This window comes from Bufo gargarizans, chromosome 6 (assembly GCF_014858855.1).
Source record: "Bufo gargarizans isolate SCDJY-AF-19 chromosome 6, ASM1485885v1, whole genome shotgun sequence".
NCBI classification, from domain to species: Eukaryota; Metazoa; Chordata; class Amphibia; order Anura; family Bufonidae; genus Bufo; species Bufo gargarizans.
In genome coordinates this window covers 244,618,941-244,643,448 of record NC_058085.1, presented here as the reverse complement: position 1 = coordinate 244,643,448, position 24,508 = coordinate 244,618,941, and the positions used below count along the sequence as shown (strand labels likewise).

At 47.9% G+C, this 24,508-nt stretch overlaps 1 protein-coding gene across 1 annotated transcript; it reads left to right on the top strand.

The window, feature by feature from the left end:
* Positions 1-1,052: 1,052 nt before the first annotated feature.
* LOC122942110 lies at positions 1,053-16,961 on the top strand. Its single transcript, XM_044299607.1, has 3 exons — positions 1,053-1,058; positions 1,124-1,988; positions 16,792-16,961. The coding sequence occupies exons 1-3, from the start codon at positions 1,053-1,055 to the stop codon at positions 16,953-16,955; spliced, it is 1,035 nt and encodes a 344-aa protein (XP_044155542.1). The 3' UTR covers positions 16,956-16,961.
* Positions 16,962-24,508: the final 7,547 nt, after the last annotated feature.

Below are 24,508 nucleotides of genomic sequence, written 5' to 3'. Positions count from 1 at the left end.
TGTCAACTCTTAAGATGAGATCCAAAGAACTGTCACTATCAGTGAAGCAAGCTATCATTAGGCTGAAAAAACAAAACAAACCCATCAGAGAAATAGCAAAAACATTAGGCGTGGCCAAAACAACTGGAACATTCTTAAAAAGAAGGAATACACCGGTGAGCTCAGCAACACCAAAAGACCACAGAAAACAACTGTGGTGGATGACTGAAGAATTCTTTCCCCGGTGAAGAAAACACCCTTCATGACAGTTTGCCAGGTCAAGAACATTCTCCAGGAGGTAGGTGTATGTGTGTCAATGTCAACAATCAAGAGAAGACTTCACCAGAGTAAATACAGAGGGTTCACCACAAGATGTAAACCATTGATGAGCCTCAAAAACAGGAAGGCCAGATAAGAGTTTGCCAAATGACATCTGAAAAAGCCTTCACAGTTCTGGAACAACATCCTATGGACAGATGAGACCAAGTTCAACTTCTACCAGAGTGATGGGAAGAGAAGAGTATGGAGAAGTAAAGGAACTGCTCATGATCCTAAGCATACCACCTCATCAGTGAAGCCTGGTGGTTGTGTAGTGTCATGGCGTGGGCATGTATGGCTGCCAATGGAACTGGTTCTCTTGTATTTATTGATGATGTGACATATTCAGCCAAATGTTTCAGAACTCATTGGACGGCGCTTCACAGTGCAGATGGACAATGACCCAAAGCATACTGCAAAAGCAACCAAAGAGTTTTTTAAGGGAAAGAAGTGGAATGCTATGCAATTGCCAAGTCAATCAACTGACCTGAATCCGATTGAGCATGCATTTTACTTGCTGAAGACAAAACTGAAGGGAAAAAGCCCAAAGAACAAGCAGGAACTGAAGACAGTTGCAGTAGAGGCCTGGCAGAGCATCACCAGGGATTAAACCCAGCGTCTGGTGATGTCTATGCAATCCAGTGCAGGCCGGAATCAGGGCTGCAAGGCTGGATGGAGGCCTGGCATGACTGGGGCTTGGAGGGAGAGGATTCAGGGTTACAAAGGGTTAAGGAGGAAGGATAGTGACGTAAGGGATGGAGGTGTGGCTAAGGGGTTAAAAGGGTTAGCAGGGACGGGAAAAGGGGCCATTTTGTGAGGACGGCAGTGTGGCAGCAGCCCGTGTCTGAGCTGCTGCAGTACCTCTTCTGGTGGTTCCTGTCCCACAGTGTGCGAGGTGGAAGCGCTCCTGGCACAGCTCCGTGTGGCAGCGGAGAGCAGGGGATCTAGATGGCAGCAGGCTACCGTTCAAGGTCTGCTCCCGGGGTCTGGGGAGGCTACTGCTTCGGCTCTCCCCTCCAGCCGGCCGTGGAGGACAAGTCCTCCGGCGCGCCTAAGTCCAGAAGTGACCCCGAGGGTCCGGCGCCGGTTAAGGAGCCCCTCTGTGGCCCCTCCAGCACTCGCTGCGTTGAGTACCAGTTCTTCCAGGCAGTCGCGTGCTGGGAGGAATCCTGTGGTACGGCGGGACCCTAGGAGGGGGGTGCTGGACCTCCCCCTCTCCTCTGATGCAGGCAGCGTGGGATCCAGAGCTGGTTCGGCAGGGGGATCGGGCCCTGGTCTCTCTGCCCGGCGTGTGACAGGAAGGCAGACTGCATCTGCTGGTCGGCGGGGTCCTGTGTGTGGCCCTGAGCTGGTTTCCTTACTGGAGCAGCGCAGCGCTGGCTTCAGGTCGACTCTTGATAATGAAGGAAGGGCGACATCTGGTGGCAGAGCTGCTGATCTGCAGGCTCTTGGAGCTCCAAGCAGGACGAGGGTGACATCTGGTGGCGAGGCTGAGGTACTGCAGGCCTTGGGATCTACAAGTGCTGTAAGGGAGACATCTAGTGGCGCAGCTGCAGGATTGCAGGCTGCAGGGTCTGCAGATTCCAGAGATGTTACAGAACAGATGTGGGCGTCTGGACGGGAGTTCGTCGCCAGTCAAGTTTCGGTGCCTCACGTTCCGGCTGGTGGAGTCACAGCGTCCGCGCAGCCAGGTGAGATAAGCGGGAATTCCTCTTTAGTGGTTGCTAATAGTGGGGGAGCCTCGGGGGTAGTGGGAGTCTCCGGGGTGTCCGTTGCAGGTGGGTTGGGGGAGTTGTTGTTGGGGTTGCGTGACTTGGTGATGGGGTTGGTAGGTACGGGGATGGTGGCGGGGTCCCCTTTGATGGCATGGGGGGTGCAACGTCCGGGATTGCTGGGTGTGAGTGCAACCGGGGGTCTTGGTGGGGAGGGTGCTGGGGAGGTCAGTTCAGGCGCTGGAGGTGGGGTTGGGTCGGCGCACCAGGGAGTGGCGGATAAGGAGGGCGATAAAGGAAGGGACGGGGCCAAGGAGAAGGATGGTGAGGAGCCGCGTTTAGATGACGCGGCGAAAGGGGAGGTTTATGTGTGCTTTGAGGGGCCGCTGGGGGCGCACTTGAAGCAGGAGGTTAGGGAAAGAATTTGGAAAGGGGAGTACGTGGATTTATTTTCGCTGCTTCCCCTGGAGCGCTTTAATTTGGACCGGGATAGGCGGGATGATAGGAAAAAGGAGGAAGAGGATAAGCGGCGTTCTCGTTTGATTCCGCGGACCTTTGCAAACTGGTTACAGGCTTTTGTGATCTTGGCCAGTGTTATCGGGGAGAAGGCGCCAGACAATTGTTCAGCACTTTTCTGTTATCTGGATGCAATAGGCGAGGCATACCGAGTATATGGGGGTTTGGGGTGGTTGAGGTATGACGAGCAGTTCAGGCAGCGGAAGGCGGTCCGGCCTAGTATGCGCTGGGACCATAAAGACATTGGCCTGTGGATGCGGGTTATGACTCCGGCCAGGGCTGGGCAGCCCTTTCCGGGGGGCGCTGGGGGTTCGGGGCAATCGGAGCGCTCGGCAGCCTCAGTTAAGGGACTCTGTTTTTCGTTCAATGAGGGGGGATGCAAGTACGGGGACAAGTGCAAGTTCAAGCACGAGTGTTCCTTTTGCGGGGGAAACCACGGAGCGCAGCGGTGCTTCAGGGGGCGCAGGGGTAAGAGTGGGGGTGATGTGGCTGGAAAAGGGGTGGACGCCAATACGGGTAGCCGAGATGGAGCGTTTTCTAAATGAATACCCTGATGTGTAGGCGGCGGAATTTTTGCTTGCTGGTTTTCGGGAGGGTTTTCGGATTCCGTATGTTGAAGGGGTTGGGGGGTCGGGGGGAAAAAATTTGCGTTCTGCGACGGAACTTCCTGGAGTGGTGACAGAGAAACTGCGCAAAGAGGTGGAGTTAGGTCGCATGGCAGGGCCCTTTCGGGAATTGCCGATGCAGGATTTGCGGGTGTCTCCGTTGGGGGTCGTACCTAAGAGGGAGCAGAATAAATTCCGCCTTATACATCACCTTTCTTTCCCAAAAGGGAACTCGGTTAACGATGGGATCACGCCGGAATTGTGTTCGGTTGTATATACGTTGTTTGATGAGGCGGTTCGTTGGGTCCGGTTGTATGGGCAGGGGGCGCTGTTGGCCAAGGTTGATATTGAGGCGGCATTTCGTCTTTTGCCGGTGCACCCGGAGTGTCAGCACTTGTTGGGGTGTTTCTGGGATGGGGGGTATTTTGTTGACCAGTGTTTGCCGATGGGTTGTTCGGTTTTGCGCGCTTATTTTGAAAAGTTCAGTACTTTTTTGGAGTGTGTGGTACACGAGCGGTCAGGTTGGGGTTCTATCATTCATTATTTGGATGATTTTTTGTTTATCGGGCCGCCATGTTCTAATGGCTGCTCGGTGATGTTGCATTCTTTTGAAGCCATGCCTCGCCTTTTCGGTGTTCCTTTGGCGTCTGAAAAGACGGAGGGCCCGACAACGCGATTGAGTTTTTTGGGGATAGTCATTGACACAGTGGCTATAGAATGCAGGTTGCCTGAGGATAAACTTGTGGGAGGTGTCTGTGGCTTGCGGAAAACAGAAAATGCGGCGCCGCGAGTTGCATTCCATATTGGGCAAGCTTAATTTTGCGCGTCCCATAATGCCCATGGGGCGAAATTTTTTGTAGGAAATTGGCTAGGGCAACGGCGGGAGTGTGGTCTCCCCACCATTTTGTTCGGGTTACCCTTGAGTTGCAGGATGACTTGACGGTGTGGGCGTCTTTTTTGGAAACGTACAATGGGCGGTCGTTGTGGATGGCGGACGGAGTGTCGGCAGCGGATTTGGATTTGTTTATGGATGCGGCTGGGGGCCGGGGTTTTGGGGCGTATCTGTGGGGCCGTTGGAGTGTGGGGGAATGGCCGGAAGTATGGAAGGAGGAGGGCTTGTTGACAAACTTGGTGTTGCTGGAACTTTTTTGTGGTGGCGGTGTCCATTTGGGGTGGAATCTTTCGGGATCGGAAGGTATGTTTTCATTGCGATAATATGGGGGTGGTTGAGGCCATTAATTGCAATTCAGCTTTGTCGCCACCGGTTGTGCGGTTGCTTCAGTATTTAACGTTGGGTTGCCTGTCCTTAACTTTCTCAGGACCGCCGTACGCAGGATTGCATCCTGCCGGCGGCCCTGCTCTTCTGGGTGGACGCATATACGCGTCCTCCCGTGAGAGCCGAGATTTCCTGTGAACGCGCGCACACAGGCGTGCGCGCTCACAGGAACGGAAGGTAAGCGAGTGGATCTCCAGCCTGCCAGCGGCGATCGCTCGCTGGCAGGCTGGAGATGTGATTTTTTTAACCCCTAACAGGTATATTAGACGCTGTTTTGATAACAGCGTTTAATATACCTGCTACCTGGTCCTCTGGTGGTCCCTTTTGTTTGGATCGACCACCAGAGGACTCAGGCAGCTCACTAAAGTAGCACCAAACACCACTACACTACACTACACCCCCCCTGTCACTTATTAACCCTTTATGAACCACTGATCACCCCTGATCACCCCATACAGACTCCCTGATCACCCCCCTGTCATTGATCACCCCCCTGTAAGGCTCCATTCAGACTGTATGATCCATTCATCCGTATGATTTTTACGGATCCACGGATAAATGGATCGGATCCGCAAAACACATGCGGACGTCTGAATGGAGCCTTACAGGGGGGTGATCAATGACAAGGGGGTGATCACGCATATAGACTTCCTGATCACTTCCCTGTCATTGATCACCCCCCTGTAAGGCTCCGTTCATACGTCCGTATGATTTTTACGGATCCATGGATACATAGATCGGATCCGCAAAACACATGCGGACGTCTGAATGGAGCCTTACAGGGGGGTGATCAATGACAGGGGGGTGATCACCCAAATACACTCCCTGATCACCCCCTGTCATTGATCACCCCTGTTATTGATCACCCCCTGTAAGGCTCCATTCAGACGTCCGCATGTGTTTTGCGGATCCGATCCATGTATCCATGGATCCGTAAAAATCATACGGACGTCTGAATGGAGCCTTACAGGGGGGTGATCACCCATATACACTCCCTGATCACCCCTGTTATTGATCACCCCCTGTAAGGCTCCATTCAGACGTCCGTATGATTTTTACGGATCCATGGATACATGGATCGGATCCGCAAAACACATGCGGACATCTGAATGGAGCCTTACAGGGGGGTGATCAATGACAGGGGGGTGATCACCCATATACACTTCCTGATCACCTCCTGTCATTGATCACCTCCTGTCATTGATCACCCCCCTGTCATTGATCACCCCCCTGTAAGGCTCCATTCAGACGTCCGCATGTGTTTTGCGGATCCGATCCATGTATCCATGGATCCGTAAAAATCATACGGACGTCTGAATGGAGCCTTACAGGGGGGTGATCAATGACAGGGGGGTGATCACCCATATACACTCCCTGATCACCCCTTGTCATTGATCACCCCCCTGTAAGGCTCCATTCAGACGTCCGCATGTGTTTTGCGGATCCGATCCATGTATCCATGGATCCGTAAAAATCATACGGACGTCTGAATGGAGCCTTACAGGGGGGTGATCAATGACAGGGGGGTGATCACCCATATACACTCCCTGATCACCTCCTGTCATTGATCACCTCCTGTCATTGATCACCCCCCTGTCATTGATCACCCCCCTGTAAGGCTCCATTCAGACGTCCGCATGTGTTTTGCGGATCCGATCCATGTATCCATGGATCCGTAAAAATCATACGGACGTCTGAATGGAGCCTTACAGGGGGGTGATCAATGACAGGGGGGTGATCACCCATATACACTCCCTGATCACCCCCTGTCATTGATCACCCCCCTGTAAGGCTCCATTCAGACATCCGCATGTGTTTTGCGGATCCAATCCATGTATCCGTAAAAATCATACGGACGTCTGAATGGAGCCTTACAGGGGGGTGATCAATGACAGGGGGGGTGATCACCCATATACACTCCCTGATCACCCCCTGTCATTGATCACCACCCTGTAAGGCTCCATTCAGACATCCGTATGATTTTTACGGATCCATGGATCGGATCCGCAAAACACATGCGGACGTCTGAATGGAGCCTTACAGGGGGGTGATCAATGACAGAGGGGTGATCACCCATATACACTCCCTGATCACCCCCTGTCATTGATCACCCCCCTGTCATTGATCACCCCCCTGTAAGGCTCCATTCAGACGTCCGCATGTGTTTTGCGGATCCGATCCATGTATCCATGGATCCATAAAAATCATACGGACGTCTGAATGGAGCCTTACAGGGGGGTGATCAATGACAGGGGGGTGATCACCCATATACACTCCCTGATCACCCCCTGTCATTGATCACCCCCCTGTAAGGCTCCATTCAGACGTCCGCATGTGTTTTACGGATCCGATCCATGTATCCGTGGATCCGTAAAAATCATACGGACGTCTGAATGGAGCCTTACCAGGGGGGTGATCAATGACAGGGGGGTGATCAGGGAGTGTATATGGGTGATCACCCCCCTGTCATTGATCACCCCCCTGTCATTGATCACCCCCCCTGTAAGGCTCCATTCAGACTTTTTTTGGCCCAAGTTAGCGGAAATACAGGGAGTGCAGAATTATTAGGCAAGTTGTATTTTTGAGGATTCATTTTATTATTGAACAACAACCATGTTCTCAATGAACCCAAAAAACTCATTAATATCAAAGCTGAATATTTTTGGAAGTAGTTTGTTTTTAGTTTTAGCTATTTTAGGGGGATATCTGTGTGTGCAGGTGACTATTACTGTGCATAATTATTAGGCAAATTAACAAAAAACAAATATATACCCATTTCAATTATTTATTTTTACCAGTGAAACCAATATAACATCTCAACATTCACAAATATACATTTCTGACATTCAAAAACAAAACAAAAACAAATCAGTGACCAATATAGCCACCTTTCTTTGCAAGGACACTCAAAAGCCTGCCATCCATGGATTCTGTCAGTGTTTTGATCTGTTCACCATCAACATTGCGTGCAGCAGCAACCACAGCCTCCCAGACACTGTTCAGAGAGGTGTACTGTTTTCCCTCCTTGTAAATCTCACATTTGATGATGGACCACAGGTTCTCAATGGGGTTCAGATCAGGTGAACAAGGAGGCCATGTCATTAGTTTTTCTTCTTTTATACCCTTTCTTGCCAGCCACGCTGTGGAGTACTTGGACGCGTGTGATGGAGCATTGTCCTGCATGAAAATCATGTTTTTCTTGAAGGATGCAGACTTCTTCCTGTACCACTGCTTGAAGAAGGTGTCTTCCAGAAACTGGCAGTAGGACTGGAAGTTGAGCTTGACTCCATCCTCAACCCGAAAAGGCCCCACAAGCTCATCTTTGATGATACCAGCCCAAACCAGTACCTCCACCTTGCTGGCGTCTGAGTCGGACTGGAGCTCTCTGCCCTTTACCAATCCAGCCATGGGCCCATCCATCTGGCCCATCAAGACTCACTCTCATTTCATCAGTCCATAAAACCTTAGAAAAATCAGTCTTGAGATATTTCTTGGCCCAGTCTTGACGTTTCAGCTTGTGTGTCTTGTTCAGTGGTGGTCGTCTTTCAGCCTTTCTTACCTTGGCCATGTCTCTGAGTATTGCACACCTTGGGCTTTTGGGCACTCCAGTGATGTTGCAGCTCTAAAATATGGCCAAACTGGTGGCAAGTGGCATCTTGGCAGCTGCACGCTTGACTTTTCTCAGTTCATGGGCAGTTATTTTGCGCCTTGGTTTTTCCACACACTTCTTGCGACCCTGTTGACTATTTTGAATGAAAAGCTTGATTGTTCGATGATCACGCTTCAGAAGCTTTGCAATTTTAAGAGTGCTGCATCCCTCTGCAAGATATCTCACTATTTTTGACTTTTCTGAGCCTGTCAAGTCCTTCTTTTGACCCATTTTGCCAAAGGAAAGGAAGTTGCCTAATAATTATGCACACCTGATATAGGGTGTTGATGTCATTAGCCCACACCCCTTCTCATTACAGAGATGTGCAACACGCCAGACCTGCAGGGTATAGCGAAGTGAGGTCACGGTTATGGGCAATCGAGGGTTGCTCACTGTATTGGAGAACCCTGGGCAGGCATGTGGCAGTGAAGGAGAGGTAGACACGGTTCCTCTTGGGCACACTCTGGATGTAGGGACCAGGCCTGATGGTGGATGAGGTGCCCTGGATGTTACGGGTATTTTGAGTGGCTGGGGCAAGGTCCCTTTAAGGTTCGTGACGCCAGTGCCTTTGACGGTGGCACATCGGATGATAGTTGGAATAATTAAGGTACACAGGTAGTATAGTGATCCAAACGTTGCTTTACTAAACAGTCCAACTTTGTACATGCAGGTGGTACACAGTCCTTCAAATCACAGTTTCACAAGTAGGTTTTCTCCACAAAATGGCAGGTATTAATTATGCAAGATACGCAGAGGGTAAATTCACAATGCACTCAGAAGCAGGTTGTACCTTTCCTCAGAAATAGCGTACGCTGTTCTTTCTAGAACTCCTGTCTGGCTTTCTATCCCAAGGCCCGGATGCCTAAATGGTGGCTTAAATCCTTGGTAATTATATCTTCCTCTGGTATTAATTTAATCCTTGCTTCACTTTCTATTGCATCTGCCCATCAGGGTTACTTATCTTTCCCTGGGATTTCCTTACTTGTCCGGTGAATGACTGTGGGTTTCTCCCAGGAGATTCTGTCCTGCTACTGGGGTGACTTCAGAGCTAACTAAGGCTCTCTTGGCTTCAGGCAGGCTGGATCTCCTCACTAGCCTCCTGGTCATAGCTAGCAGCCAGGGCTATCAAGCTGCATGTCAGGAGGAGGCCCTCAGCATATCCTGGGCTGGTGCCTTCTGACTTCTGTCTTCTCAGACTCCTGACTCTGCACTAACTCTCCCTGTCTGGGCCTGGACATTTATACTAGGGGCTCCCTATCTCCCTCTAGTGTCTGGGATGTCTAACTACACCCAACTAGGCCTGCTATTGCATCATACAGGGGTACATTGCATATAAAAACACATTAGAACATACATTAAATGCACAATTAAATATAACATTTCTGTCCCTTGTGAGTAGGAGTAACGCGCACACCAATTGACCCTTGTGTAGTGCCCACCCCTACCTAGTGGGACACTACAGATGCACATCACCTAATATGCTTAATTGGTAGTAGGCTTTCGAGCCTATACAGCTTGGAGTAAGACAACATGCATAAAGAGGATGATGTGGTCAAAATACTCATTTGCCTAATAATTCTGCACTCCCTGTATATATATATCTTTTTTGTTTGTTTTTTCTTACAAAGTCTCATATTCCACTAACTTGTGTCAAAAAATAAAATCTCACATGAACTCACCATACCCCTCACGGAATCCAAATGCGTAAAATTTTTTAGACATTTATATTCCAGACTTCTTCTCACGCTTTAGGGCCCCTAAAAAGCCAGGGCAGTATAAATACCCCACATGTGACCCCATTTCGGAAAGAAGACACCCCAAGGTATTCGCTGAGGGGCATATTGAGTCCAAGAAAGATTGAAATTTTTGTCCTAAGTTAGCGGAAAGTGAGACTTTGTGAGAAAAAAAAATTAAAAATTTCCGCTAACTTATGCAAAAAAAAAAAAATTCTATGAACTTGCCAGGTCCCTCATTGAATACCTTGGGGTGTCTTCTTTCCAAAGTGGGGTCACATGTGGGGTATTTATACTGCCCTGGCTTTTTAGGGGCCCGAAAGTGTGAGAAGAAGTCTGGGATCCAAATGTCTAAAAATGCCCTCCTAAAAGGAATTTGGGCACCTTTGCGCATCTAGGCTGCAAAAAAGTGTCACACATCTGGTATCGCCGTACTCAGGAGAAGTTGGGGAATGTGTTTTGGGGTGTCATTTTACATATACCCATGCTGGGTGAGAAAAATATCTTGGTCAAATGCCAACTTTGTATAAAAAAATGGGAAAAGTTGTCTTTTGCCAATATATTTCTCTCACCCAGCATGGGTATATGTAAAATGACGTGCCAAAACACATTCCCCAACTTCTCCTGAGTACGGCGATACCACATGTGTGACACTTTATTGCAGCCAAGGTGGGCAAAGGGGCACATATTCCAAAGTGCACCTTTCGGATTTGCAGGCCATTTTTTTAAACATTTTGATTGCAAACTACTTCTCACACATATGGGCGCCTAAATTGCCAGGGCAGTATAACTACACCACAAGTGACCCCATTTTGGAAAGAAGACACCCCAAGGTATTCCGTGAAGGGCATGGCGAGTTCCTAGAATTTAAAATTTTTTGTCACAAGTTAGCGGAAAATGATGATTTTATTATTATTATTATTTTTCCTTACAAAGTCTCATATTCCACTAACTTGCGACAAAAAATTTAAAATTCTAGGAACTCACCATGCCCTTCACGGAATACCTTGGGGTGTCTTCTTTCCAAAATGGGGTCACTTGTGGGGTAGTTATACTGCCCTGGCAATTTAGGGGCCCAAATGTGTGAGAAGTACTTTGCAATCAAAATGTGTAAAAAATGGCCTGCAAAATCCGAAAGGTGCTATTTGGAATATGTGCCCCTTTGCCCACCTTGGCTGCAAAAAAGTGTCACACATCTGGTATCGCCGTACTCAGGAGAAGTTGGGGAATGTGTTTTGGGGTGTCATTTTACATATACTTATGCTGGGTGAGAAAAATATCTTGGTTAAATGCCAACTTTGTATAAAAAAATGGGAAAAGTTGTTTTTTGCCAAGATATTTCTCTCACCCAGCATGGTTATATGTAAAATGACACCCCAAAACACATTCCCCAACTTCTCCTGAGTACGGCGATACCAGATGTGTGACATTTTTTTGCAGCCAAGGTGGGCAAAGGGACCCACATTCCAAAGTGCACCTTTCGGATTTCACCGGTAATTTTTTACAGATTTTGATTGCAAAGTACTTCTCACACATATGGGCCCCTAAATTGCCAGGGCAGTATAACTACGCCACAAGTGACCCCATTTTGGAAAGAAGACACCCCAAGGTATTCCGTGAGGGGCATGGCGAGTTCCTAGAATTTTAATTTTTTTGTCGCAAGTTAGTGGAATATGAGACTTTGTAAGGAAAAAAAAAAAATAAATCATCATTTTCCGCTAACTTGTGACAAAAAATAAAAAGTTCTATGAACTCACTATGCCCATCAGCGAATACCTTGGGGTGTCTACTTTCCGAAATGGGGTCATATGTGGGGTTTTTCTACTGTTTGGGCATTGTAGAACCTCAGGAATCATGACAGGTGCTCAGAAAGTCAGAGCTGTTTCAAAAAGCGGAAATTCACATTTTTGTACCATAGTGTGTAAACGCTATAACTTTTACCCAAACCATTTTTTTTTGCCCAAACATTATTTTTTTTATCAAAGACATGTAGAACAATAAATTTGGCCAAAAATTTATATATGGATGTCGTTTTTTTTGCAAAATTTTACAGCTGAAAGTGAAAAATGTCATTTTTTTTGCAAAAAAATCGTTACATTTTGATTAATAACAAAAAAAGTAAAAATGTCAGCAGCAATAAAATACCACCAAATGAAAGCTCTATTAGTGAGAAGAAAAGGAGGTAAAATTCATTTGGGTGGTAAGTTGCATGACCGAGCGATAAACGATGAAAGTAGTGTAGTGCAGAAGTGTAAAAAGTGGCCTGGTCATGAAGGGGGTTTCAACTAGCAGGGTTGAAGTGGTTAAACGCGTGGGTGGTGGTGTCTCATGTACCGGGGGTTAGTAACTCAATTGTGGATGCTTAGTCTCGTTTCCAGTGGGATCGTTTTCGCGCATTGGCACCGGAGGCGGAGACGGAGGGTGGTGGATGTGTCGAAGTCTTTTTGGGTTGCGCAAGCTTTACGTGGTTGGAGGAGGCGTGCATCCGAGGTGGATAGTCGCTGTCCGATTTCTTTTACTTTGTTGGTCGATCTGTTGGGTCAGTTGGAAGGGGTTTGTATTTCGGAAGGGGAGGTTGGGCTGTTTAGGTTGACTTTTTCGCTCGCCTTTTTTGGGGCCTTGAGGATCGGGGAGTTGGTTAGTCCAAGTAGGGGGCAGGCGGGGGGCCTTTGTGGGCAGGATGTGGAATTATTTGATGACCGTTTGGAATTCTGCATTAGACGGTCAAAAACGGACCAGCTGGGTCGGGGTTGTCGGGTAGTGTTGTTCCAAGTAGAGGGTTCGGTCGCGTGCCCGGTTCGATGCCTCAGGGAGTTTTGGGGATGGGATGGGACAGGGGGAGCGGGCCCTTTATTAGTTTATGGGGACAGGTCTTATCTTTCTCGTTTCCAGTTTATAGCGGTTCTGCGATCATTCTTGTCGGGCTTGGGTAAGGATCTCTCTTTGTATGGGGGACATTCTTTTCGGATCGGGGCGGCCACGGAGGCTGCCAGGAGGTTGTTGGGCGATGATGTTATTCGGCGTATTGGCCGTTGGGAGTCTATTTGATTTCGGTCATATGTAAGGCCCGCATGGTTATGAGGAACTTGCGGGGGGCTGGGGGCAGATGGCAGTGTTTGGTTGACGTTTTCTTTGTCTCTTATAGGAGTTTCACTGTGCTTGGATTATGGGGCACTCCTACGTGTTCTGGGGAGCGTTGGGAGCAGCAGTCAGGCCGGACGGGTGGCAGTTGTCGATTTCGAGAGAGGTGGCGGTGATTCATTGGATTGGGATGCGAGGGATGCTGTGGAGTCGGGTTCTTCCTGAGTTTTACAGATTTGCACGGTTGGATAGGCCTCCTGGTGTTTTGGTGTTACATGTCGGGGGGAATGATTTGGGGGCGCGCCCCTTCAGGGAGTTAGCGAGGGACATTAAGTTTGACTTGCAACATTTGTGGGCGCAATATCCGCGACTAGTGACGGTTTGGTCGGATATGGTGCCGCGCCAGCATTGGAGAGAGGCGAGGTCTGTGGAGCGGCTGAATAAGGCGCGAATCAAGGTTAACAGGGCAGTTGGTAGGTTTGTGGCACGTAACGGTGGCATTGTTGTTCGGCATAGGGAGCTGGAGTCCGGTGTGGGGGCGTTTTGGAGGAGCGATGGGGTGCACTTGAACGGGGTGGGGATTGATCTCTGGTGTTCCGATTTGCAGGACGGCATTGAATTAGCGCTGCGGGTGTGGCGGGACACAAGTAGGTGAGGTGCTCACCTTCTTGAGTTGTGGGCGGTGGGGGGTCCTTGGAGTTGGTGCTTATGGTGGCTCTGGCGTGGTGGGGAGGGAGCCAAAGGAGGCTCTGGACTCCCCAGGTACTGGTTTAAGGTGTGATATGACGGCCCAAGTTGGTTGCCCTTGGTTACCGGTTCCTGCCTCTGAGCTGGCATTCATCAGCTAGAGGTAATTTAACTGAGGGCGAGGCCAGTTATCCGTCATTTATGGGGCTTCAAGGACCCTCCCCGTGTTGGCATTCATGGGTTCTTGGAAAGGTTTTAGAGCGGGGCCTTCAGGTGGGAAGGCCAAGGGTTAAGTTATGTATTTATGATATTTATTTGTATATTTATGTTACTAATAAAAGGCTGCTGTGGCCATATAATCCGCTTGCTGAGTCTGTCATTATTGGGAGGGGGAGTGGAGTTTAAGAGGTAAGCGACTCGACAATACGCCAGTCAAGACTTCAGGCTGTAATTGACTGCAAAGGATTTGCAACCAAGTATTAAAAAGTTAAAGTTTGATTTATGATTATTATTCTGTCCCATTACTTTTGGTTCCTTAACAAGCGGGAGGCACATATGCAAACTGTTGTAATTCCTACACCGTTCACCTGATTTGGATGTAAATAACCTCAAATTAAATCTGACAGTCTGCAGTTAAAGCACATCTTGTTTGTTTCATCTCAAATCCATTGTAGTGGTGTATAGAGCCAAAATTTTTAGAATTGTGTCGATGCCCCAATATTTATAGACCTGACTGTAGGTCAGGTACACAATTGTCAAACCAGGACACAGTTCTGGAGGAGGAGGAACCAAGTTCACAGCAGGGTGGCACCCAAAGCAGCTCATGGGCATTACTGGAGCGTGGCTGGGGAGATACAGAGGACACAGACAATACACCTCCCACAGAGGACAGCTTGTCGTTGCCTCTGGGCAGCCTGGCACACATGAGCGACTACATGCTGCAGTGCCTTCGCAACAACCGCTGAGTTGCCCACATTCTAACCAGTGCTGATTAGTGGGTGGCCACCCTGCTGGATCCTCGTTACAAGGACAACGTGCCGTCCTTAATTCCGTCACTGGAGCGTAATCGGAAGAAGCGAACGCTGGTAGACACGCTGCTGATGGCATTCCCACCTGACAGCAGGGGCACAGTGAAAGCACAGGGCGAAGGCAGAGGAGGAGGAAGATGTCGCCAATGCAGCTGGGTCACCACCAGCACCTCAGATAGCAGGGTTAGCATGGCCAAAATGTGGAAAAGCTTTGTCAGCACGCCACAACAACCAGCACCACCAGCTGATATGGAACGTCTTAGCAGGAGGCAGCATTTCAGCAACATGGTGGAACAGTATATGTGCACAAGCCTACACGTACTGACTTCTGCCCAGGGGCATAGCTACAGGGGAAGCGGCTTCTTTGGGGTCCTGACCCAGAAGGGGCTCATCCAGGAGGAGGACTAAAAGACTTTGTCAGGGCCCCCTTAAACAGTATTACACAATGAAATTATATACAGTGACAGTATAGACAGTGTAGAAAACAGATGGAACAGCTGCCGGGCCTGGTCTCAGAGAGCGATCTTTAGTAGCCACAGGAATGAAGGTGGCATGAAGAGAAGGGTATGCAAAAAAATTTCTTGGGGCGGGGGACCCCATTAAAAAATTTACTGTGGTGCCCAGTCATTTCTAGCTACGCCACTGGGTCTGCCCCATTCAACTTCTGGGTCTCCAAATTGGGCACATGGCCTGAGCTTGCCCTTTACGCCTAGGAGGTGCTGGCCTGCCCTGTAGCCAGTGTATTGTCTGAACGTGTGTATAGCATGGCTGGGGGCGTTATCACAGACAAGCGCACCTGCCTGTCCACAGCCAACGTGGACAAGCTTACGTTCATTAAAATGAACCAGGCAGAGATCCTACAGGACTTGTCCGTACCTTGTGCAGAATAGACATGTATACTGGCCTTACCCAGTCATTGTTATACTCCAGCGCACTTACTCTTTGTTTTCTTTTTTATATTTCCCAATGTTTTGGGGTCTACCCCAATTTATATTAAAAAAAAAAAAATGTGTTGTTGGCGACTACCTTTGGCTTCACAGCCAAAAAAGGCTTTATGTCAGGCAACAATGTAAAAGCCAATTATAATGAATTAAGTTCCCTGTAAGTTATGCAGTGCAGGGGTACTTGAAAGCAAGAAATGGGTTTATTTCACCCAACAATCTAACAGATGGATTTATTGAATATAGTTCCCTGTCAGTTATGCTGTGCAGGGGATGATCCCTCTCTAGTAGCTATAGCCTGTAATATTATTACACTCCAGAAATACATCCAGGCCCCTCATGAATTCCTTTATTGTACTCACCATCACCACCTCCTCAGGCAGAGAGTTCCAGAGTCTCACTGCTCTTACCGTAAAGAATCCTCTTCTATGTTTGTGTACAAACCTTCTTTCCTCCAGATGCGGGGGGTGTCCCCTCGTCACAGTCCTGGGGATAAACAGATGATGGGATAGATCTCTGTACTGACCCCTGATATATTTATACATAGTAATTAGATCTCCCCTCAGTCGTCTTTTTTCTAAAGTGAATAACCCTAATTTTGATAATCTTTCAGGGTACTGTATTTGCCCCATTCCAGTTATTACTTTAGTTGCCCTCCTCTTTAGTTGCCCTACTATATATTTGTGTCAGAAGTTGTGCTTTTTTCATTTTTCAGGATAATGATACAGCCATTTTATTTGATACTTTTGTGCTGATTCTTTTTTTCTCTATATTAAGGGACACTATAGTCACCAGAAGCACAGCAGCTAAACATAGTAGTTCTGGTGTCTATAGCATGTCTCTGCAAGCTTTTTAATGTAAACACTGCTTTTTCAGAAAAGAAGGCAGTATTTACATTACTGCCAAGGAACACCTCTAGTGGCCACTCCTCATTATGGAGAGCACCCAACAGTGGTAGGGAGGGTGATGAGGGACTGATGGTGCCCCTTACCCTTCCCAGATTATAAGCAGGCCCTCACCTTTTCATATGGCCTGGTGGGCAATTTATGGCAAATGAGTGGAGATGGGATGGAAGGGTTAAAATCGGATAGTGGTGTGGCTATGGAGAAGGAAGGGGAGGTGGCAATGGCAAGGGATATATACGCCCCCTCCTGCGCCTGCCTCTTCCTCTGTTCGGCGAAGGCAAGCTGGTCCCGCCCGCCCTCCCTTGTTATGGTTTTTTTATTGTCTTGTGTTGGATGGTCATGTTGTATTTCTTTTTTCGAGGTTCCTGGTTGGTGTGGAATTCGGAAGTCACAGCTGGCGGCAATGGAGAGAACAGGAGCATGATGGGAACAGATTTGGCGCACGTGCCCTCTGGTGTCCAGGGATTGGCAAACGCACAGAAGGAGTGGTTGGAGGAGGAGTTTAAAATTGCCTTTATAATGTGAGCTGTGGCCGACAATCACCCAGTAAAAGAGAGTTTTAAAGTTGAACGATGTCTGTGTCCTTTGTTTTAGGATAAGTTAATAACGGGGGGGCCTGAATGTATGTTTTATCCTAACCCCCTTTTTTCCGGAATACCAACAGTCTTAAAGTTTACTACTACGAGATGTGTGGATTATTTTGTGTGTGTGTTGTGGTGAAGGGCGTGATTGCATGCTAGAGTGTGGGAAGGCGGGATCCAGGGGGCCCAAGTAAATTCTTGCCCAGGGTCCAATCAATATTAAAGTCGGCCATGGCAGGGGTACTTCACAGCAAGAAATTAGTTTATTTGTCACAACAATGTAACAGACGAGTGTTATAAAATGACTTCACTGACAGGTATCCAGTGCTGGAACACACCCTTCAAGCCATTTATGAATGACTGGCCTGATACCCGTGGAAATGTTCCCCCCCCCCCCAAACAGCTGAATTTACTGGTTTAAATTTGACTGCCAGCAATGCAGCGCAGGACGCAAATATACTATCTAGCACGAAAAGTGAGGTTTTTTTCAACCGACAATGTAACAGCAGTATTTAACAGTTTTATTGGACTGTCAGAAATGCAGCGCAGGCTGCCAATGTACTATCTAGCACAAAAAGTGTGATTTTTTTCAACCGACAATGTAACAGCAGTATTTAACGGTTTTATTGGACTGTCAGAAATGCAGTGCAGGCCGCCAAAGTGAGTTTTTTTCAACCGACAATGTGCTGTTACGCAGCTTTTACTGTCTAGCAGTTGTTATTACATGTTATGTTACTATATTATTTGGTATCATCCTTACACCCCTGCTGTTTCTGGCTAGTTGGTTGCTCCCACCTTCCATTTCCTGCTGTAACTCCATTTTGTCTAGTTGTTATGAAGAGACTGCAGAGTGAGGGAGCTGTGTAACTTCATTGCAAATTTACCTATGAAAAAGCCTCTATGTTCATATCCTTGCTACCTTGAAGCATAAAGAAGCTTTGGAAAACACCTCTGGAGTCTTTATTCATTGAGTAAACTATCTGTTAAGGTGATCATTCAACCTGCTGCATACATCCTTACAGACTGGGTCTACAAGAAGCTTGTGGCAGGTACAACCGATGCGGAGACAGAACAGTAAATTTCCCGGAGAATCCATCACATGGCTATCTCTGCAACTTCAGAACAATGAGTAACCATTTGCCTATGTGAAGTACAAAGGCCCTAAGACAGGAATTCATCTTCATACTGTGTACTGAAAGTCAATGCCTTGTGTTACTGCTACAGTCACAAATCACTGCAAAAAATTCATCAAAATGATACGCAACTGACAATACTAGCTAATTCCTAATCCCTCAGGACCGATGTTAAAAGCTGAGAACTTTGCCAATATCTTCCAGTCAGGAACATATCGGAGCCCCTCATGCACCACGTCATGGTGTCTCAGCACGCATGGGGTCCTACCACTCAACTGCCCGTGGTGTGTGAGCAGGGTCTGAACAGTGCTAGAAACCAACTCACAGCCAGGCTCTCACATGCCTCCATAGTGGTATCCCCAATGCCCTGTGAGGAGGTAGGATAAAGCTGTGAGAAGCACCTACAACAGACCATGTGACACAGAAGCTACCAGGTGCAAAAGAATGTTACCAACAAAATAAAGGAGCACATTCCATACACAAAGACAAAAATTCACTGAAAGAAAAGTACCCTAAACGGGTGAAAATGCTCCAAACCCAGACACTGTAGCGTGTCTATAACCAGGGGAGCAATTCCTCCGCATGCAGTCCGCAGATAACGGCAATCCCCAGCAAAAAATGCGTACAATGGAGGATGCCGGGGCAGACCGCATGCACCACAAGGACATCTTACACAAAATGATACATTGTGCAGATGAAAAAAAAATACATAAACAAATTACTGCAAAAAATGCTACCAAAATGATACGCAACTGACAATACTAGCTAATTCCTCAGGCCGATGTTAAAAGCTGAGAACTTTGCCAATATCTTCCAGTGAGGAACATATTAAAAAGACTTTCTGAAAAGTACTATTCCCCCTTTGTCACATTCCAACATATAGGACTTTAATTAAAGGACTTAACTTCTACTGACCAGCAGAGACATAGCAAATATCTTGAAGCTAAGGCACAGATAGAGGCTAGATTAGCACAGCTTCATAAAACTACATCCTGTATATCTGCTTCTCCGGACACTCAGGAAAGTCATCTAGACCTGCCCACTCATATCATAATTCTTCTTCTAAGTCATTGCGGTCCTGCTCTGTAAGGTCAATACTGAGCGACCAAATACTCAAAGCTCGCCAAAAGGTTGCAGTAGCCCAGGTTCAAGCCATCTGCTCTGAAAGAGCCTTCAAGGCAGAAGCTAAATGCAAGGAAGCAGAAGCTAAACGCATTCAAGCAAGAATACAAGCAGAAACAGAGGCTCAGCTACAAATCCTTCAGAAGAATAGAGAAAAGGAAGTAGCCTTAGCGGAATTATTTGTCTTGGAATGAACCCTAATGGAAGAAGAAGGAGCATCTTGTCTCAGCTTGGCTGCTTGTCAAGACCAGGTTAAAAGGACCCTACAGTATGTCTTTATCCAGAACCACGATGATACAGTCCCACCTACAGTTAGAGATTCTTCTCATAATCATCCAGCAAGTCATTCATAATCAACATATTGCCAAAGCAAGCTGGTCAACTAGACACACCTACCAACAGAGACACTCCAAAACTACAGCATGCCAGTGGCGTTGCAAGGGCTGGTGTCACCCGATGTGGTAGAAAATGGTGTCACATCCCCCCGAAGCAATAATTTTTTTTGCCATATATGGGGGCTATGGTGGTGCTACTGCCATAGGGGGCATCCGTTAGCTCAGCAGACCCCCGCTAGCAGGCAGAGCCTGGTTTCGGGAGGGGCACTTCCAGATTATTTTCTGTCCGCCGCCACAAAACAATGGTGCTTATAGAACAGACTACACAGTGTAGCGGTATACTGTATATTGTGTGTTGCACAGTGTATGTTATATGTGTATAACATAAACATAATTCATATGAAAACTTGCAGTTACTTGGCTTGGTCCTTGGGGATCTTGGACACCACTTCAACACTTTGGCCTGGGGCTCGCTGGAGCTGATGTGTTTTATCCTAATGAGAAAGATTTCATAATAAGGATTTGGAGAATGGGCAGAGGGATAGCAGAGCAGGGAGAGGCTGGTGCTGCTACTAGGGGGTCATACCATGGGGGAGTAATAATGCCCCCAGTAGAAATAATTCTCCTTATAATGTGACAGTGCAAAAAATACCCCCTTGTAATGCCCCCAGTTGAGCTAATGTCCCCATAGTGCCCCCATAATGTCCCAGTATAAAATACCCCTATATAGTGCCCCCAGTAAATTCCCCCATAGTGCTTCTCTCCCCTCTTCCTGCTAGTGCCCCCCATAATGTACCAGTATAAAATGCCCCATATATAGAGCCCCAGTAGATGCCCTCAGTGTCCGGCCTCTGATAGGCTGCCGGCCTAGTGTCCCCCATAATAGCCCCCAATAATGTGCCAGTTAGTGTCCCCATAGATGCCCCCCCATCATGTGCCAGTATCAAGTGCCTCTCCCCCCCACATGTCCCAGTATCATAGTGCCATCTCCCCCCCATGTGCCAGTATCAAGTGCCTCTCTCTTTCCACCCCCCATGTGCCAGTATCATAGTGCCAAACCCCCCCATGTGCCAGTATCAAGTGCCTCTCTCCTCCCCCCGATGTCCCAGTATCAAGTGCCTCTCTCCCCCCCATGTGCCAGTATCATAGTGCCATCTCCCCCCCAAAAAAAGTGCCAGTATCAAGTGCCTCTCTCCTCCCCCCCATGTGCCAGTATCATAGTGCCAAACCCCCCCATGTGCCAGTATCAAGTGCCAAACCCCGCCATGTGCCAGTATCAAGTGCCTCTCTCCTCCCCCCATGTCCCAGTATCATAGTGCCATCTCCCCCCAAAAAAAGTGCCAGTATCAAGTGCCTCTCTCCCCCCATGTGCCAGTATTATAGTGCCATCCCCCCATATGCCAGTATCATAGTGCCAAACCCCCCCACGTGCCATTATCAAGTGCCAAACTCCCCCCCATGTGCCAGTATCAAGTGCCTCTCTCCTCCCCCCGATGTCCCAGTATCAAGTGCCTCTCTCCCCCCCATGTGCCAGTATCATAGTGCCATCTCCCCCCCCAAAAAAGTGCCAGTATCAAGTGCCTCTCTCCTCCCCCCCATGTGCCAGTATCATAGTGCCAAACCCCCCCATGTGCCAGTATCAAGTGCCAAACCCCGCCATGTGCCAGTATCAAGTGCCTCTCTCCTCCCCCCATGTCCCAGTATCATAGTGCCATCTCCCCCCCAAAAAAGTGCCAGTATCAAGTGCCTCTCTCCCCCCATGTGCCAGTATTATAGTGCCATCCCCCCATATGCCAGTATCATAGTGCCAAACCCCCCCACGTGCCATTATCAAGTGCCAAACTCCCCCCCATGTGCCAGTATCAAGTGCCTCTCTCGCCCCCCATGTGCCAGTATCGTAGTGCCATCCCCCCCATGTGCCAGTATCAGGTGCCTCTCTCCTTCCCCCCATGTGCCAGTATCATAGTGCCAACCCCCCCCCCCCATGTGCTAGTATCAAGTGCCTCTCTCCTCCCCCCCATGTCACAGTATCATAGTGCCATCTCCCCCCCAAAAAAAGTGCCAGTATCAATTTCCTCCCCCCCATGTGCCACTATCGTAGTGCCATCCCCCCATGTGCCAGTATCAGGTGCCTCTCTCCTTCCCCCCATGTGCCAGTATCATAGTGCCAACCCCCCCTCCCTATGTGCCAGTATCAGGTGCCAACCACCCCTCCCCCATGTGCCAGTATCAAGTGCCTCCCGCTCCCCCCATAGCAGCAACAGTCGGGTATTAAACATAAATGTCAGCGATGCGATGCAGCCTCTTCCTGTGTCCCGCCCTGTATGTCCATATATGGAGACAGTGCTTGTGTATTCTAATTTAGCCTGTATTTCAGAAAAGTTTCTGCTGGGAGTCGAACCCACAACCTTCTGTATCAGAGGCAAAGCACTTACCCACACAGCCATAAGAGCTGCATTGCCTCTGACTGAAGAAAAAAAAAAAAAAAGAGACTTCTAAAGGTTATAGCTGGCTAAGTGTACATCTGTACATATGACAGCTGCCCTAACACACCCAGCACTGCTATATCTGCTATATCTCATATGACAGCTGTTCCAGCATACTCAGCTCTGCTATATCTCTATATATATGATAGCTGCCCCAGCACACCCAGCTCTGCTACATCTAATACTCATGACAGCTGCACCAGCACACTCAGCTCTACTATATCTCTATATATGATAGCTGCCCCTATAACCTTTAGAAGTCTCTTTTTTTTTTTTTTTTCTTCAGTCAGAGGCAATGCAGCTCTTATGGCTGTGTGGGTAAGTGCTTTGCCTCTGATACAGAAGGTCGTGGGTTTGAATCCCAGACACATCCTCTCCTGAGGATAGCAAGCAATACAGATGACTATGCCTGGGATTCGTAAATGAGAAGTGTGCAAGTTGTGACACAGGCAGGGCGCTGCAGGCCCTACTGGTGTCACCCGGTATGGCTTGCAGCCCCCTTGCAACGCCACTGCAGCATGCCACAAAATCAAGTGTACCGACCTATTCAACTCATGTGCAAAGCAGAAGACTACGGATTGGACTCTATACCTCCTGTGATACAGATCTCTTCAACTTCAAATGCACAGAGATCTTCAGATGCCAGACCCTTACCTGGATTTAACCCATCTGAAATACCTTTCCTCTCCACCTATCAGCCAGCATCAGATACCAACCATTATCCAAGATGGTGCACCATGAGTATCACCTGAGGCTATAAAACCCGAAAGCATTGACATTGCAGAGTTCAGCAAGTATATAATTCAACGAGGGTTGATTACTACTGGACTGTTTAGATTCGATGACAACCCAGAGAACTATAGGAGTTAGAGATCTACATTTAAGGCATTAACCAAGAACTTGGACATTGAACCTGACTTACTAATAAAGTGGTTGGGGCGTCAATCTTCAGAACAAGTAAAGAAACTTAAATCCGCTTACATTTATAACTTTGAAGCAGGCCTTGATGCTGCATGGGAGCCCGAAGTAATTGAATCTGCCTTATTCCAGAGACTAAAAGACTTTCCTAAGATCTCTGTTAAGGACAATCATAGGCTACTCTCACACTTGCGTTCAAAATAAATTCTAGTCAATGGGGGACGGATCAGTTTTAAAATCGAGCCATATTGTGTCAAATTCAAACGGATCCGCCCTCATTGACTTACATTGTACGGATCCGTTTACCTCCGCACGGCCAGGCGGACACCCGAACGCTGCAAGCAGTGTTCAGGTGTCCGCCTGCTGAGCGGAGCCCAAACGCTGCCAGACTGATGCATTCTGAGCGGATCCGCATCCACTCATAATGCATTAGGGCTGGACGTATGCGTTCGGGGCCGCTTGTGACAGCCTTTAAATGGAACTCACAAGCGGAGCCCCGAACACAAATGTGAAAGTAGCCATAAGCTTAGAGAGTTAGGTGACCTTCTTCATGAACTTGAAATTGCTAAGTCAGATCCTAGTTTGCCAGGTCTTAGTTATTTAGACACTGCTAAAAATAGGATTTACGCCCTGAGCAAAGTTGCCTAGTCATCTCCAGGGAAAGTGGACTAGTGTATGAACATCATGTTTCATTCCCCCTCTTTTCTTTTTTTGCTGAGTTTGTGAGGAAGATCGCAAGATCTAAGAATGACCCAAGCTCATGTATCCAGATACAACCATCCTTCCTTTAACTACTCCAAGGGGTATTGCCACCAACAGTAAATTCAAGGACTTAAAGCATCCTATTGCTGTGTGGAATCGCTTCCAACGTCTTGGCTACAGACATTCAATTACACGGTACCAAGGCAAGCAATCTTGATCAACAGTGTCCCATTCATAATGCACCACATTCTCTCTCCAAATGTCGTGCATTTAAGGGCAATCCTATAGAAGAATGCAAGAAATTTCTCAAAGAACATAATATCTGTTTCAAGTGTTGCGCATCCTCCGATCATTTAGCTAGAGACTGTAAGATCACCATCAGATGTTACCCTGTGTAACAGTGCCAAGCATGTGGACGCTCTTCATTCAGACCTGTTCAAAAAGAAACCTTCACCAGGCAGCAACCCTAAGACTACATCAGATGATGGTGGGGAGAGAACTGAGCAACATGCCAACCCCATAACCACAAGATGTACAGAAGTGTGTGGTGAAGGGCTTCATATCAAGTCTTGCAGCAAGATGTATCTTGTAAGGGTTTTTCCTGAAGGATGTCCACAAAATGCTATAAAAATGTATGCCACACTAGATGATCAGAGTAATCGCTCGTTGGCAAGCACAGAATTCTTCGACTTATTCAACATTCATGGAGAGACCTGATCCTATACCTTGCAGACATGCACAGAAAAAGTCAATACTTCTGGAAGAAGAGCCCATGGCTTCATAGTGGCATCAGAATATGAG